At 62.6% G+C, this 16,472-nt stretch overlaps 2 protein-coding genes across 18 annotated transcripts in view; one reads left to right on the top strand and one right to left on the bottom strand.

Moving 5' to 3' along the window:
• Positions 1–3,356, top strand: part of SLC7A10 (solute carrier family 7 member 10) — a 15,913-nt gene extending 12,557 nt beyond the window's left edge. For 4 of the 10 annotated variants that reach the window (XM_027978192.3, XM_042231950.2, XM_060398031.1 and 1 more), the window contains 7 exons: positions 29–182; positions 897–1,020; positions 1,106–1,209; positions 1,551–1,647; positions 1,848–1,997; positions 2,579–2,756; positions 3,049–3,356. In XM_027978192.3, the coding sequence (XP_027833993.2) occupies positions 29–182; positions 897–1,020; positions 1,106–1,209; positions 1,551–1,647; positions 1,848–1,997; positions 2,579–2,756; positions 3,049–3,275 (1,034 nt within the window). In that variant the 3' untranslated portion in view covers positions 3,276–3,356. Of the gene's footprint in view, positions 1–28; positions 183–896; positions 1,021–1,105; positions 1,210–1,550; positions 1,648–1,847; positions 1,998–2,578; positions 2,757–2,998 lie in introns of all 10 variants that reach the window. The other 6 variants (XM_027978193.3, XM_042231946.2, XM_027978194.3 and 3 more) reach the window with 6 other exon arrangements.
• LRP3 (LDL receptor related protein 3) lies at positions 2,228–16,472 on the bottom strand. Of its 8 annotated transcripts, none has more exons than XM_042231945.2 (7): positions 10,511–11,381; positions 8,670–8,844; positions 7,156–7,370; positions 5,614–6,730; positions 5,239–5,371; positions 3,969–4,088; positions 2,617–2,718 (listed from the first exon to the last, which is right to left on the bottom strand). In XM_042231945.2, the coding sequence occupies exons 1-6, from the start codon at positions 10,941–10,943 to the stop codon at positions 3,975–3,977; spliced, it is 2,187 nt and encodes a 728-aa protein (XP_042087879.1). In that variant the 5' UTR covers positions 10,944–11,381; the 3' UTR covers positions 2,617–2,718; positions 3,969–3,974. The 8 variants fall into 8 exon arrangements, with proteins under 8 accessions (XP_042087878.1, XP_042087879.1, XP_027833990.1 ...); XM_027978189.3 differs by lacking the exons at positions 2,617–2,718; positions 3,969–4,088; positions 10,511–11,381 and adding exons at positions 4,324–4,982; positions 14,135–14,182; positions 16,003–16,472; XM_027978190.3 differs by lacking the exons at positions 2,617–2,718; positions 3,969–4,088; positions 10,511–11,381 and adding exons at positions 4,324–4,982; positions 14,135–14,182; positions 16,003–16,472 and having other exon boundaries at positions 8,670–8,808.

Raw genomic sequence — 16,472 nt, 5'->3', positions numbered from 1 at the left:
CTGACCCTTGGCCTCCGGACCCCCCCAGGACACTTCGAGGAGCTGAGGCCCAGCAATGCCTTTGACTTCTGGATGATGCCATCCGTGGGCCACCTGGCCCTGGCCTTCCTCCAGGGCTCCTTCGCCTTCAGTGGCTGGAACTTCCTCAACTACGTCACAGAGGAGCTGGTGGACCCTCGAAAGTGAGTGAGGCATCAGCCTAGCCCTGGGAAGTGGTGGGAGAGGCGACCTCCCCACACAGGCCCGCGGTCAGCTATGGCCGGCAGGGCTGATAATCAGCCTGGCTGCGCTGCTGATCCCCAATAGAGGCTCTGGAGAGGCAGCCGGGAGGCCTGTGTTCCAGCCTGACCCTGCTCTGTATGGTTGTGGATGAGTCACGGCCCCTCGCTGGGTCTTGGAAACACTGAGTCTCATTGTCTCCCTGTAAACGGATCCAGCTATGTGCTTGGCCAAAAAATTACACATGTGCACACAACATGGTCCCTAGAAAAGAAGCCAATGGCTCTGTCTGATGCTCGGCTGGGACCTTGACAGTGAACAGTTACAGCTGGGGCTGGGGGTGGGGGATGCTGATGCGAGTCCCCAGGGACCCTGGCCTGTGGACTGAGCTCTGAGGACACTCTGAGGAGCTTCAAAGCTGATTTTGGCTGTATGCAACGTTCTTTTCATGTGCAGACATGAGATCCGCCCCCTCCCCCAGGATATTAGTGGCTCCTCCTCCTACCAGGCTGTGCCAAGGCTGGGCTGCTGAGTGGTGGGGAGACAGACAGATTGCAGGGCTATCCTCTCCCCTGCCCCAGGGCCCTCCAGGAGATGGGGTCAAAGCCCTGTACCACCCTGAGGCCCCACCCCAGCCCGCAAGAGCCAATGCTGACACGCTCCACCACTGTCCCCAGGAACCTACCTCGTGCCATCTTCATCTCCATCCCCCTGGTGACCTTTGTGTACACCTTCACCAATGTCGCCTACTTCACTGCCATGTCCCCCCAGGAGCTGCTGGCCTCCAATGCCGTGGCCGTGGTGAGTGGGGGCCCCCGCCTGGTCCCTGGCTCCTGCCCGGCCCCCGCCCCACCTCACGCTCCGCTTCTCTTCTGTGCCCACCCAGACCTTCGGGGAGAAGCTGCTGGGCTACTTTTCTTGGGTCATGCCCGTCTCCGTGGCACTTTCCACTTTTGGAGGGATCAATGGCTACCTGTTCACCTCCTCCAGGTGACCAAGCTGGAGGGAGGGTGGTCAGGGTGAGGCCAGGCCACCGCCCTTGTGCATGGGAGCAGTGCTGGGGGAAGGGAGATCCCGCCTGGTGGAGCCCGCCTGAAAGTGGGACGAGGAACTCCCGGGGAGCAGAGACCTGATCCCACTTCTGAGGAACAGGAAGCAGAAGGGAGGCAGGCTGGATGAGGGGAAAAACTGCCCGGTGGGGCTGCCGGAGCAGGCGGTCAGAGGTGACAGCTCAAGAGGGCCATCAGGTCCAGAGCTGAGGTCGGGCTCTGGCCGGCAGGGAGGCCCTAGGCCAGGCTCATGGCCCCCACCCATCTGTCCCCATCCCCCAGACTGTGCTTCTCTGGTGCCCGAGAGGGGCACCTGCCCAGCCTGCTAGCCATGATCCACGTCAGACGCTGCACCCCTATTCCCGCCCTCCTCGTCTGTGTAAGTTGGGGGACCAGACTGGCAGGGAGAGAAGCCAGGGCCACGCAGCAGCCTGGGTGGTGGCAGGGGGGTGAGGCCTGGCCCTGTGGGAGGGGAGGGCCGGGCTCACCGACGTCCTGGACCGAGCTGGCCAGCCCAGGGCCCCTCCTGGGCTGACGGGAGGCAGGTGGGAGCCAGCCCTCAGCCCGGTCCTCTCCCAGTGCGGGGCCACGGCAGTCATCATGCTCGTGGGAGACACGTACACGCTCATCAACTACGTGTCCTTCATCAACTACCTCTGCTATGGTGTCACCATCCTGGGCCTGCTCGTGCTGCGCTGGAGGCGGCCGGCGCTCCACAGGCCCATCAAGGTGAGGCCGGGGAAGGACTGGCTGGCTCACGTGCTGGAAGCAGTCGGGACTACCCCTTTATCCATTTGGGCACCAGGGGCAGCGATGGCAGCAATGGGGAGGCCAGCCTTTGCCATGTGCCCGGCTCTGCCTGGGGCCCTGTGTGCACTGGCGTATTCAGTCCTTAAGTAGCCCTGTGAGGTGGGTGCTGTGAATACTCCCACTTCATGGACAGGAAAATAAGGCTAAGACACGGTCACAGAGGATTCCACGAGCCCACACAAAACAGAAGCCCCGAAAGCGAGCTAAAAGAAAAGTCCTCCCATTTGCATATCAATCCTTGAGCTGGAGAAGTAAGTGCTCAGTGCCTGAAATGTGGAACACTGAAAATCATTCACCTCCAGCCAAGTGCGAGCGGCCAGTCCACGTACAGTCACTGTGGGGAGCTCAGAGGCACTGAAGTTGACAAACCCTCAACAGTTGGGCCAACTGGGCTCCTCAGGTCTCAGCTCCCAGGAAATGGCCCGAGACCCCCAGGGTTGGGGGTTGGGCAGGAGAGCTGGGGTGGGGGGTGTCCTGCACTGCCGCTTGCTGTCCCCCAGGTGAACCTCCTCATCCCCGTGGCGTATTTGGTCTTCTGGGCATTCCTGCTGGTCTTCAGCTTCATCTCGGAGCCCATGGTGTGTGGGGTAGGCGTTATCATCATCCTCACGGGGGTGCCCGTCTTCTTCCTGGGAGCATTCTGGAGAAGCAAACCAAAGTGTGTGCACAGACTCACAGGTGAGCTGAGCAGCTCCCCGAAGGGGCGGGGCCTGGAGATAGGATCCTCTTTGGGGTTTGCCCTAAAGCAGGGATCTCCTGGCAGCCGAGGTGGCCACACAGGGCCCAGCTACCACCAGACGTCTGCCCATGGTGTGGCTCACGTGTCTGGGTCCCGCGTGCAGAGAGCAGCTCCCTGAGGACCCGTGTCCCACGGGGTCAGACCCCAGCGTCCATGTGTTGGTCTGTCTGTCTGTCCTCAGAGTCAGTGACACGCTGGGGCCAGGAGCTGTGTTTCGTGGTCTACCCGCAGGGCTCCCCAGAGGAGGAGGAAAATGGCCCCTGCCAGCCCTCCCCACTGCCTGCCACGGACAAGCCCTTGAAGACACAATGAGACATTTGTGGAGCCTGAAGCAGCTGTTTCTGTTTACATGTTGTTTATTGAGGAGGTGTTTTTGCAAAAAAAAAAAAAAAATTTTTTTCCTGGGGAAAAATAAAAAGAGCTCTGACTCTTACAAGGGCTTGGTAAGGAAGCCCTGAAGATGTGGACTGGGTCCCCTGTCAGCACTGCCCCGCTAGCTTTTCCTGGAAAGATCTGTGCATAAAACAGGGCTGGTGGTGCACCTGTCTCAGGAACTTGTTGGGCCCCCCTGGGCTGGGGGCATGTGTGGAGCTGGCTGGAGCAGGTGGCCTGGTTGGCTCGGGAGGAGGCTCTTGACTTTTGGGGGGTTCTGATGCTTGAGCCAGACACTCCTTCTTTGGGGTTGGCACCTTGGGGTCCAGGGCCAACCCTGCCCTACAGACGTGGAGGACTGAGAACTGGCTGGGTATGCCCCTCTCCCCCAGACCCTGCTGGAGGCTCAGCCACCCAGGAGAGCCTGGGGTTCCCGCCAGAACTGCCATTTCTTCCCCTAAATCCCCAGGTAGTGAGTGTCAGGACTCAGTGGCCTGGCTTGGTTTACAGGTGGGGAAACTGGGGTTTTGAGACGGGATGGCATGGGTTTGGCTGCTGTCAGTTGGTGCCTCAGCCTCTGCCCTCTGAGAAAGCATCGGGCACCATCTTCTTGGGACCTTGGGGCCTGTAAGAGATCCCGTGAGCTTTCTCTACCCCGTACCTACTTTCTCAGCCTGGCATCAAGCTGACCAGGCCCACACTGACCCCACAGGCATGAGGTTGGGGGCAGAAGCCTCCTGGCCCAGCTTCTCCGGGGCCTGTGCCACCAGAGCGCTCACCGTGGACTAGGTCTGATGTACCCATGGCCACGTCCAGTCCAGGGACAGCTCTGGCACCCCACAGGATGAATGGAGGGAGAAGCCACAGGAAACATTCCGGGAAGCCCTGGCCCTCCTTCTCTGGAAAAGGATTCCCAGAATGGGGTTGGGGTAGGCAGATGGGGACCCCCCAGGTGCATTGTGTACACTGGAGCCCTGGAGAGGGGCTCACCACTCCACCCTCTTCCCGTGTCCAACCCCCAGCAAGTCCATCTGCCCACCATGCCCACGGGGGGGGGGGGGGGCCAGGGTGCTGACACAGGAAGCTGGCAGGGCTCCCGGGTGGGCCTCTCCATAACAAAGAAGGACACGGAGGCAGGGCAGAAATGACTGTGTATTCCCTGGTTACAAAGCGGGGCTGTGGCGGTCATCAGCATGTCCGGCGGGTCAGCAGACCAGCAGGGCCTCATCGTCACTGGCCTCCAACGTTGGGGAGCAGGGTGGCGGGGGGCTCCTGCAGACACCCAGTGGCTCTGATGGGTGGGGGCCGAGGGTGCTACCGGCAGTGAGGGTCAGGGGGTGAGGGTCCTGGCCGGAGCAGGACTCCTGAGGCACGTCCACAGGGGCTGGGCTGGCCACCAGAGGGTCCCTGCCAGCCTTTCTGTCCTTGTCAGCCGGCCTGGACTCCAAGGGGTCCCGAAGGCCGGAGGCGGGTGGCACAGAAGGTCCCACCTCCGAGGCGTGGCTGGGGGCGCCAGGGGGCCCCTCCCCTGCTGCCCCCGGGCTGCTTGTGTCCGTGAGGGGTGCCGGGGGGTCCCGGGCAGCCCCCGGTGCCGGTTGGAGGAGCCCGTCACCCAGCACCGTCTGGGAGGTGCGCGCCGCCGTCAGCAGCGGGATCTGCCCGCGCGGCGCCCGTGGCCGGTGAAACAGCCGGTTCCAGAGGCGGCCGAGGCGGCGGCGGGAGGGCCCGCGGCGGGAGGCGTGTCTGCGCATCTGTCGCCGCATGGCCGTGCGCAGGTTCTGTAGCACCGAGGCCTGGAGGGTGGGGCGGCGGCTGAGGGGGCAGAGGTCAGCACGACCCCACCCCCCGCCGAGGGGACCCCTTGTCCCCTCCCCTGGCCCGTCACCCTGCCGAGGCCTCATCTCCCACCTCCCTGAACCCCAGGACCAGCCCGGCTGCACGCTGTCGCACCCGGCCCCTGGGCCTCCCTGCACCCCGCGTTCTCTGAGGTCTGGCTGGGCGGGTCGCGGGGGCGGGGCAGGGGGGCCGGTCTGAAGCTCTCCGGCTCACCTGGGATGCACTGTAGACGGGAAAGTCCTCGACGGGTGGAATGAGGCCCTGTGCGATGAGCTGCCCGTAGGACGGGGGTGCCTCCCGCCGCACAAACTCAGCCTCCAGGCGTGTCATCTGGGTCTCAAAGGCCCTGAGGGCAACGGCAGAAGGGCAGCATGGCAGGCCGGCCAGGCGGGGGTGGGGGTCGCACTTCCCGCTTCCCACGCGGCCCGCCCGCGGCAGGATGTGGGCCCGCCTCCCTCCATCCGGGCCTCCCGAGGGGCCCAGACAGGAGAAGCCCCCCGGGTGGGTGGCCCAGAGCTGCCGGAAGCGAGAGCCCAGGCCCTCTCTCCAGGAACAGGGAGGAAGCGAGGCTCCGGCCCCAGCGCCCACCTGTACTCCTGCGTGCGCAGGGAGTAGAGCTTGAAGGCACAGCCCAGGGCGATGACGAGCAGCAGCCCGCAGACCAGGCTGCCGATGAGCGCGGCGGTGATGACCTTGCGGGGCACGGCCGCCAGGCAGCCGTGCTCGTCGCTGCCGTCCTGGCAGTCCTCCTGGCCGTCACAGCGCCACGTCTCGAAGATGCACAGGTTGGTGCCGCAGTGGAAGGTGCCTGGCTGGCAGGAGAAGCAGTTCTTCTCGTCCGCGCCGTCGGGGCAGCTCTTCTGGTTGTTGCAGCGGTCGGCGGGTGTGTAGCACAGGCCGCTGCCCCCCTCGCAGGGGTACTGGTCCGGGGGGCAGGCGGGGCAGCCCTGCTCGTCCCGGCCGCTGGCACAGTGCCACCAGCCGTCGCAGCGCTGTGGCTCCGAGAAGCAGCCTTGCTCGCCTGGGTCCTCCGCGTCGCCCTCGCGGCTGCTCCCGCACGGCTGCTCCCACGGGAGGCAGTAGCCCTTCACTTGGTAGGTGGCATTGAAGCCGTGGCCGGCGCTGCGGGCGCGGGCGTGGTAGGCCACAGTGAGGCGGCCCTGGGCGGCCTCCAGGCTCACCGGCCGGTGGTTGCTGCGGTAGGATAGCGTCTGCAGCAGGCGGTCCCCGCGCTCGCCCAGGCCCTCGTACACCTGCACGTAGTCGTCGTAGCCCAGCCGCAGCTCCAGCTGCAGCAGCACGCGCCGCGGGTCCTGCGTGTCCACCAGCCACGTGCAGTGAAGGTCCGAGGGCCCGCGGGCCGCGCCGAACAGGTCTGGGGAAGCGAAGGAGCCGTAGAAGCTGCCCAGCCGCCGGCCGCAGGCCAGGTCGGGGCAGCCAGCCTCATCGGAGCCGTCGCCGCAGTCCTGAGTGCCGTCGCAGCGCCGCTCAGCGGGCAGGCAGCGCGTGGAGCGCGCCCCGCTGCAGGGGAAGGTGCCCCCGGGGCACAGGCTGCCTGGCGGCTCCGAGGCGGGAGCCGAGCAGTTGCCCTCATCCGAGCCGTCGCCACACTCGTCCACGGTGTTGCACTGCCAAGGGCCCGGCAGGCACTTGCCGTTGTCACAGCGGAACTCGTCAGCCTGGCAGGACGCCTGGCCCAGCTTCCCTGCAGGGTGAGGTGTATGGTGGAGACGGTCAGGGGTGCGCAGAACCACCCTCCTCATGGGGCCTGGGGCCAGCAGCCCACGGGAGGTCCCCCCCCCCAATCCCAGCAAGGCCTCTGCAGGGTCCAGGGAGGGGCAGGACCCAAGGAGAAGGGCCCTGGATTCCCTCTCTCCCTGGCCACCTGAGGGGTAGAGACGCCTCAAAGCCAGGGAGTCTCAGGTCCTGACTTGAACCGGGGTCTATAACGTAAGGTCAGTGATCTCGAGGGGTTCCAAGTCACCCCGAGGCAGCAAGATGACCAGTTCCTGTCCCAACACTGGGCTCCAACTTTGGGGCTACTGGGGGAGACCCTGAGGGTAGGGGGCAGATGGAGGGCGCCACCCCCACCCCCGGGGAGCCCATCGGTGCACCTGCCATTGGTGTTACCTCGGATGTAGGAGAGACGGAAGCCCTGGGCCTGGCCAGAGCTGGAGGTGTCGGAGTGGAAGAAGATCCAGACATGGTCCCGGGCAGAGATGAAGGCAGGCGGGATGGCAGAGCCGCAGAGCCGGAAGGCCTCCTGGCGGGGCGGGGCCGCGGGGCCCAGCATGAGCCAGTCCAGGGAGCACTGGTGGGACTCCTCCACGTCAAAGTTGCGGAAGCTGCAGGGTTAGGGAGGACCGCAGACGTGAGTGGGTGGCCAGAGAGCAGCAGTGAGCTTAAGCTCACAAGGACGGCCAGCCCCAGCATCCCCTCTCTCCTCCACTTCCAGCCACTCAGCAGACCCCAGGGGTCCAAGAGTGGCTCCATGAAGAATCAGGACAGTGTGGACGACTAGGAACATGTCAGCCCCCATGCAGCTCTGTGCAGGCCTCCTCTGTGCCTCTCCACCCTCCACCAGAACGCACATGGTGCCCCAACCCAAGGCCACACGCAGGTGGAAGCAGGAGTCCCATGGTAGGCACTTCCCTCCACTTACACTCTCCCCTGAAGGACAAGGCCCAAGGGTCCAGATCCCCCTACGCTGGCTTTGCTTCAACAGACCCAGCACGAATCCCAGGCCAGGGCACTGAGGGGGCCTGTGTGCACAGGGCAGGCCTGGGCTGGGGGACAGCTCATCCCCTGGGGAGAAGCACTGGCCCAGGCTGTGGACGAGCAGGGCCAAGGAGTACTCTAGAAGTGGCCAAGAAGGCTGGCGTCTTTGAAGAGATTCCCAGTGGCCACAGGAAAACAGGCACAGACCCTGATGTGTTCCCATCAGACCGCTGGCCTTGAAGACTTGGAGTGACTGGGTCTTCCAGGCTTTGCATTTACGGGAGTGACACCCCAGCCAAACTCCAGCCTCGGTTCCACCATCTGATCGCCTCACCCCGCTTCCCTCTGCACATCCCCACAGCTTATATCCCTGCAGCTTGAGCACCTGGCTCCTCCCTGCTTCCGTCTCCTGCTGAGATGGCCCCAAGGGCCCGGGGGGGGGGGGGGGGGCGGGAACCCGCTCTGGGCTTAGTGCCAGCCTGGCCTCAAGCCACCCCTGCATCCCAGACAGGACACTTCTGCCACCTCACAGACAACTGGGCCATGCCCTCCAGTCCCAGGGCTCCCCTCCCTGGCAGGCCTGAGGAGACAGACAGCCTCACAAGCCCGTGGGAGAGGCCCAGAGACCCGCACCCACATGTTCACATGCATTCGATTCATACCTGTGCACACATAGACTCACACATGTATTTGCACACCTACACATCTCACACACATGCCCTCCACGCCTACGCACGCATGTGCTCACAAACGCACAGACGCATGTCCATACCTGCTCAGGTTGGGCTCACACACATACACAAGCACATGTGTGTTCACACACCTCTGGTCACTGTGCTTGTCACAGGCACTCACATGCACACCATCACACATGCAGCACATGCAGGCCCACATCAAGCCGCTCTGACACCCCCGCACGCACGTACCTGATGGTGATCATGTCCCCACGGTCGCCCTGTATGTACCAGCTGCAGTTGGTGCCCGGCGGGTAGTTGAGGGGCCAGGCTGGGCTGTAGATGACGCCGCGGCGTGCAGTGTGCCGCTCCAGCTGCCCGCTGCAGGCGGCTGTCAGGAGAGGAGGCTGAGAGGCGCTGGCTTCACCTTTGGGTGGGAGGGGGCAGTGAGGGAGGGTGACCCTGAGCCCCCCACCCCGTGACCTGAGCACAGGCCTTCCCCAGGTAGGCTCAAGGCCAGCTAAGGTGGTCATGGCCAAGGGCATGGGCGTGCCGTGAGACTTTAGGGAAGTGGTATGTATGGAGTGGGGAGAGGAGGAACCCCATGGACTCGGGACAGTCCACCCTGTGCCCCAGAGCCCAGCTGTTCTCAGGGCTGGGAGCCAGCCTACCAACTCGCCTTGGCACCTCAGAGGTAAGGCCTCTCGGCCTCGGGTCTCAGCTCAGTGGAGAATCCTGGGGCCCTAGGCCTGGTGGCCCAGCATAAGCAGACCCACTATGGTTCCCTGCCTGCCACCCCACCACCCCAGGGCCTAATACAGGCCTCACAGAACACATGCTTTTTGAGGACCTACTATGTGGCAAGCACAGTACCAGGCATGCCCATAAGACAGGTAAAAGTCTGGCTCTGTGGGGCTCACAGACTAGGGGAGGAGCAGACAGACAATGCAGATTCCCTGGGCAAAGTGAAGTTTATAAAACGGGCCTGAAGGGAGGGGCTGACATCCTGAGGTGGCTGGAAACACAGGCTGGGTCTGATGGCATCTTGTGTGGCATCTAGATTTTATTCTGAGTGTGAGTGGGAGGCCACCAAGAGGGGATCTCAAAACCAGATGAGGAAACCAAGGTTCAGAGAGGGTCAGTGAGTTGCCCATGGCCGCAGAGGGTAAGTGGCAGAGTCAGGGCCCACCCTGGTCCTCTAGTGGGCTGAGCCTCTCACTGATAAAGTGTCAACTCATTGATAAAGTGTCAACCGTCCACTGTGTCAGTGAGCACAAGGGATCACTCTGGCCAGCACGGGTGATGAGCCTCTATGCCCAGCCCCGCAGGCCTCATTATACCCACCTCATTAGTTACACATGCCCTCTGCACCCAGCCAAGCTCACCTAGCTGAAAGGTGGCAAACCCTGCCCTGGTGTGCCCTGGCCTTTGCAGGACCAAGCAAGGTCCTGCACTTGGTTGCCCCTGCCCCTCATAGCCCCTTACCATACTTCTTCATCTGATCTTCACAACAGCCTGTGGCACAGGCAGGCCCAATTTACAGAGGGAAAAACTGAGGCCTCAGGGAAACAAATCATAGTCCTTTTCCTGAGCCCAGTGACACTACCTACCTCTTCACTCTCCCTGACCCCTGACTGTGGCCCTGCAAGCAGGGTCTCTCTGCTGGCTCTCAACAAGACTGTTTGGAACCCCAAAAGACTCAGCTGCAGAAAGAAGAGTGAAAGCCCTCCAGCAGCCTCCCATGCTCCACCCGTGGAGGTCTGGGTGATCCAAGGCTGTGACCCACAGGGGGTTAACCCCCAGCAGTGACTCACAGGAACATCAAGGCCTGGAAGAGAAACACCCACACTGATCCTAAAGCAGGGCTGACCACATCAGGTCGCCGTCAGAGCCTTGACAGCCCCAGGTTGGTGAGGTACCAGCCAGGGCTCCCCACTTGGCACTCACCAGGGCCTGGGAGGTCATCCTCCCTGAGCCTCAGCATTTTCGCAACCCAGGAGGGTAAGGACTAAACAACCTGAGTGGTGATCAGGGGCCTGAGCAACTGGTTCCTTGGATGGGTGAGGCTTTGTGGGCTTCCCAGAGACACTGACCTGGGGACACCCTGGCAGGTGTGAAGTCTGGGTGCCTCCGCCTCCAGGATGCTGGGTTGGGGGGGGGGTGGTCCCTAGGCAGGGTTGGGAGCACATCCTCCCCCAACATTGAGTCTCTAAAGCAAACATTACACCCGGAGTCAGATGCTCCATCAGCCAGTGTGGGAGTCACCCCCGTCCCCTCAGCCCCCAGGACAGGCCTGAGGCAAAGCAATACCCACTGTGGCCTAGAGGGTTTCTCCACAGGATGGAGCCCTCGTGGAGGCCGGGTTTCTCCCCCATACTGTCCAGAGAAAGCCAGGCCTGCAGGGACCCATGTCTGGCCCTCTTTCATGACATGGGTAAGCCTGTCTCTCCAGACCACCAGCCTAGTCAGGAGCAGAAATCCAGACACTGCTTCGACAATCCCCTGGCAACATGTTCCCCCAGACATGCCTCACCCCAAGTGCCCCTCAGATGCACCAGACATTTCCCCATTGGGGGCAGCAATGTCCCTGAGTCACTGTTATTCTTCTGCAAGGGGGGTGGGCAGAGAGACCACGGTTACTGCAGCCATCAGCCTGGCGCAGGCAGAGTGACTGTGGAGGGGGAGGGATGCTGGGGTCCCTACAGGACCCCAAACTGGCCACTGCCTGGCCATGGGCCTGGAGGGCATCACCAGCTCAGACGACCAGCCCCAGGCTTCTCTGTGACGGCAATCTCACTCCCATCCCACCGCCACCCCAGCGCCCAGGCGCAGGCAGGAGAAAGAGCTTAGTGAATCCAGTCCAGTCCTGGAGTCCACACTGCTGGTCGCACCCTAGGCCCCAGCTTGCCCATCAGTGAAATGGAGTCAGAGGGTGCTGCTCGTCTCAGGGTGGCTGGAAGATGTGGGGGAGCAGCAGTCTGGAGGCAGACATGCGTGTGGGGTGAGTAGGGGGGATGCCTGTGGGAAGTGAGGGCAGAGATGGCATGTATGATGAGGGGTGGGCAGTGAAGGGAGCTGGGAGATACTGACGCAGGATGGAGGCTCTTGGGGGTCTTTAGGGGCCGTCAGAGAAGTCTGTCTGAGCTTAACTGAAAGTGACCTGTGTTCACTTGGACAGTTTTGCTCAAGTCAGTGTTGCCTGCTCAAGGGAGCAAGGGGTGACTGAGCGCTTTCAGACCAGCGTCCTTCTTTCTTGGTCCAAAGAAATGTCAAATACTCCCGAGAGGGTATGAGCAAGCCTGAAGACACACAGCTTACAAATCTGGTTTCCACGGGCTGCCGGCACTCTGGACAACCTGCCAGTGTGCTTGATGACTAGGAGCCGGGAGCCCCAGCAGAGTGCCTGGGCGGAGCTGCCAGATGAATGGAGAACACGCTGAAGACCCTGCTCAGGCTCAGCCCCTGGGTCACAGTGGCCAAAGTCTGGGCTGCATAGGGTGAGTTATTCAACCCAGTTAGTGTCTGACAAGCTGGGGCAGGATGGGGACTGAGAAGCAAAAGCCTGTGAGGTCCCCGGGTGGCCCAGCTGGGCCCTGCGGAGGGACTGAGCCCAGTGAGGGTGGGGAAGCGGCAGGCGAGACAGTGATGACCCGGGCTCCTCACAGCAGGAATCGCACGGAAAACCTGGAAGTGCAGAGGCACGGAGCTTCAGGTGGGAGGAGACACTAGCAGCCAGAAGCTGGTCTCCACTTCTCTCAGCAATGCTAGAGGGTGAGAGACAGGCTCCAGGACAGCCTCAGCTCAGCCCAGCCCCTGCGGCCACACAGGCTCCGTGTGCAGCTTCAGGACACCGGGGGCGGGGTGGGGAAGGCAGGCACAGACAGCTTGAACCCCGCTGGCGGTCAAACAGGAGGCTGAACCTGGATGGATTTCTCTCCTGGCTCTACAGATGGACTTTGTCCCCCGAGCATCTCTTTTCAAAGCCGGGACAGACATGTTTGGAGCCACATGCCCACCCACACACCAGCAGGAGGACTGGCCTGGGACTCACAGGTGTAAGACCTGCCACCCCCTTGTCCCCTTCCCCCTGCGCCCACTCTCTACCATGGCCACGGGCACCTGACTCAGGTGAGGCCAGTCTGTCTGGTCCTGGAAATTGAGGTGGGGAGACTGGGTGGTTAGCTGTGGGGGCCGTGACGTCAGGCAGGACTGAGGCTGGCTCAGTGCTGAGCAAAGCCGGGCCCTGAGCCAGCATGGTCAGCAGTGGCGGCCAGGCTGCAGGAGCAGGAAGGAGCTGCTTGAAGGGAGAATGGGAAAGGAGGCTGAGAGTCTGCATCTAAGAGACAAGCCTGGGAGAGCAGCTTCTGTGAATCCTGAGCCTCCCCATCGCAGGGACAGCGACCAGGAGACAGCCCACCCCACCCCACCCCTCCACCTCCCTGAGCTGCCTCAGTGGGCCTCTGCTGCCAGCCAGACCCTGAGCAGAACTATTAATAAAAATCCCAGGTACCTCTTGCCCCACGACGGAGCTCAGGACACAGCAAACAAGCCCACAGCCCCGAGACTCCAGCTCCCGAGGCCCTTCTCAGATGTCTCCCCTGGCACCAAGGGACCCAGGGCCTGGGCCTATGCATTCGCCAACCCCTGGCAGCCCCCTCAGCAAAGGGCAAATGCCCCTGATGGCCTCAGCCCTGAAGGTTCCCACTCCTGGCGGCCTTTGCTGTACTCGGCACTAGGCCCAAGCATGAAGACGGCCAGCGGATGGACAGACCCGCTCTAACAGGCAGGAGGCAGCCACGGAGTTCAACTGTGTTTTCTTAGATCCCGTGTGTCTATTTGGCACCTGCTTATCACAGGGCCAAACTATCAGCCAAAGTGTTTACATCTCTCCTGCAAACCGGTGTCCGTGAAACTGGTCTTTCCCTGGCAGACAGGCTGATGCGAGACAGAACCCCTACAGACTTCTTACCTAATTCATACCCCAAGCCAATATTTCATCCCAGGGTCAGGTACCAGGCATGGAGAGACCACCTCCCCAGCCCAGAGCTCTTGGGGATTAGCCAAACTAGCCAGCCCTAAGATGTTTACTCTGCCCTGTCTTGCCCTTCTCCCCGAAACTTCGATCAAGGCTCTGGCCAAAGCCTTCCCCTAACTTCTGTCTGCCTTGACTAGACCTGATGTTGCCCAAGTGACCCTAAGCGGCATGGCATGTCCCCTCCTCACAAGACACAAGTAACAAATTCTTCCATCAATGGCTTTGGCCTCTAGGTGTTATCACTCAGTCATACCTTCATAAACTAAATCCCAGGTGGAATTGTAAAGCAGGCAGGCATCTTATGGTGCCCTATGGTTCTCTGGGACCCCCACTGCCTACAGGAAGCACAGTCTGCCAAGTGTGCAGGCCATGACAGTTTGCTAGTGGTATGAGGCTACCACGTGCAAAAGCTGTGCTGAACACCCTACCTCACTGGCCCATTTAACCAGGCTTCATGGTTAAAGGCACCCATTTTACAGAAGAGGAAACTGAGGCTCAGAGAGGTTATAAGCTTGCCCAATGCCAAAAAACTCCTTTGTGATGCAAAGATGCCCAGGAATTGAGGTGGAAAAAGGCCAGCTGACCTCAGGGGTGGATCCAGGATCCTGAAGGTTGGTACTCAGAGGTCATTAAACCAGGAGAGCAGGGAGGAGGGGAGGAAGGGGAGAAGCATGTCACTCACCTAAGGCAGGAACGGCGCTGCTGAACCGCCCGGTGAGAACAATGTTCACTGTGGGAGACACAAAGCGGGTTCAGTGGTGTGGGGGAGGGGAGGAGAAGAGGGGGTGGCTCTCGGGGCTTAAACACTTGGGGTGCAAAACAACACAGCCCAAACTCCAGGCTGATTCTCTTCATCTCGAAGGGCAAGGCCTAGAGCACTGTTACAGTCCTGCTGGGATGGGCAGAATGAGAACCCCAGGGGATCTCAGGACTCACCCAAACACCCATAGTGGGAGAGAGCAGGGTGCAAGCCTGGCTGCCATCAGGCCACTCCCGCCATTCCCCACGCTTGGGAATTCTAACTCACATTGGAGGGGGTTTGCTTGTACCTTCTCAGGCTTGGGAACCACAGGCCTTGACCATCCTTCAGGGAAAGACCTTGCTCAACCCGGGGAACGGGCCCTACTTATGAAGGGGACTCCTACCACACTGTAGGGCTTCCTCCCTCTGAGAGGCCTTGCCAGCCAGCCAGGGAGGGAGGGAAGCAGTTCTGATCACCCCCATTCTATAGGCACTCACAGCCACCAGGGCTCAAGGTCCTCCTCAATGTGCCATGCTGACCTTGCTAAGAGAGGCAAAGAATTTGCCTGCCACCTACCCCTTCAAGTACCCACCATGGGATCTGTCCTTTGCTTTCACCGAATGCTTTCCTGCAGCGATTATGGGAGCAGAAGATGTAGGCACACTCAACTTCCTGAGGTTCAGGGTGCCCCCTTCCCCAACATCAATGATGCCAAGGGAAGCAGAGAACATCTCTACAGGGGTGACCCCACGTCTGGTGAAGAAGAGACCCAGCTGCCCCCTGGCAGGACGGGGGAGGCCATAGGGTCTGCACCTTGCCTTGCACCCTGGGGGAAGCCAGGCACTCAGGAGCACGGGACCACACAGACAGATTGGGGAGTGGGCACTCTGGGGGCCATGAAGCCTACTGAGATCTGCTCACGCAGCTAAGGCAGGGGCCTTCCCCCAGCTCCTAGATTCTTGGGGGCAGAGGAGAGTGCACCCTAAAATGAACAGGCTTCTTTTTTCACTTTGTCATTTCAGTGGCTTCAACAAACCTTCTGGGATTACAGAGCCTTCACTGACAACACCATAGGGTGTCCCCTAATGACCCCGGGCTTAGATAATGGCCTCCCTCCTTCATCATGGTAAATAAAGGAGCCATGTGGCTACAGGATTTAACCCCTTGCTTCCCCTCTCCCGCACACACGGCCCTGGGAGGGTGGACGGAAAAGCTCTGGCAGGGCTGGATGTGTCCCCTCGGCCCTCCCCAGACACATCCCCCTGGGCTGCTGAGGCCTGCCCTGCCGGGTCCGAGAAGACACAAAGGGAAGACAGGAGTCATTCCAGCAACTGCCTCCTGCCGCGCATCCCGATCCCGGCTCCGGCTGGCTCCCGCCCCCAACCCACTCCAGGCAGGAAATAGTTCCTCGTTCAGGGGACCGCCGGCCCCAGCCCCGCGGGCTTCGCCTTTGTCCGCAGCTCCGGAGGCCCGGATCCTCCATCGCCGCCAGGCTAAGAGCGGGGAAGTCAGGCAAAAGTCACTGCCCGCCAATCCCAGGCGTCCGCAGAGCGGGCCGCCCCGCGCGCCGCTCACCCGGACTCCCGGACGCTATTCTGCACCCTGCTAGAGAGGCCTAAGACCCCAGCAGGCCGGGATGCCGGGGAGCCGCAGTCTCCTCCGCCTCTGGCTGGAGCTCTCGCAGTGCCCGCCCGCCCCGGGAGCCCCGGCCGAAACCAGGAGAGAGGGGCGCCCCGAGTCCGACCAGGGCGCGGTGCGGAACTACGAGGCAGGGGACCGATCCCGCTGCGGCCGCGCGGCCCACTCACCCAGGCAGACGACAGCGAGCTGCGCCCGGGCGCCCGGCGCCCCCTCCGGCCCCGCGGCTGCCCGCTTCTCCATGCCGGGACCGGCCGGCCGCCCGCGGGCGCCGCCTCCTGCCCCGCGCCTGCGGCTCGGGCTCGGGCTCCCGCGGCTGCTGCGGCCCGGATGCGGGCGGCGGCTCCGGCGGCGTCTTTGTGAGGCGGCGGTGCAGGCCCGCAGCGCGCGCGGGGCCACATCGGCCGCGGCTTCACGGGCCCCGCGGGGGCTCAGCGGCGGCCGCCAGGGAGGACCCCCGCCCGCCGCTGCCCCCGCGCCCCGGGCCCCGCGGCGCGGCCGGCCTGTGCCCGGGGGCCCCCGGCGCGCCCATGCCCCGCGGCGCGCAGCCCGCCCGGCCCTGGCGCCTCCCCCCGCGGCCGCCCCTCGCTGCGCCCAGCCCGCCCGGCCGGTGCCGCCGGTGGAGCGTCCGCGGGTCTGT

This window comes from Ovis aries, chromosome 14 (genome assembly GCF_016772045.2).
Source record: "Ovis aries strain OAR_USU_Benz2616 breed Rambouillet chromosome 14, ARS-UI_Ramb_v3.0, whole genome shotgun sequence".
NCBI lineage: Eukaryota > Metazoa > Chordata > Mammalia > Artiodactyla > Bovidae > Ovis > Ovis aries.
The sequence above is the reverse complement of the archived record's forward strand: the minus strand, read 5'-3'. Positions and strand labels throughout refer to the sequence as shown.

Bases quoted from the DNA above. Each gene is read 5' to 3' on its own strand.
- LRP3 (XM_042231941.2), bottom strand. From the start codon at position 10,943: ATGTCTGGGGGAACATGTTGCCAGGGGATTGTCGAAGCAGTGTCTGGA. The intron at 6,731-7,155 runs GTAACACCAATG...CTCACCCTGCAG, and splicing joins CCGTCTCTCCTACATCCGAG to GGAAGCTGGGCCAGGCGTCC. The intron at 5,372-5,613 runs GTGGGCGCTGGG...CGTTGCCCTCAG, and splicing joins CTGCGCACGCAGGAGTACAG to GGCCTTTGAGACCCAGATGA.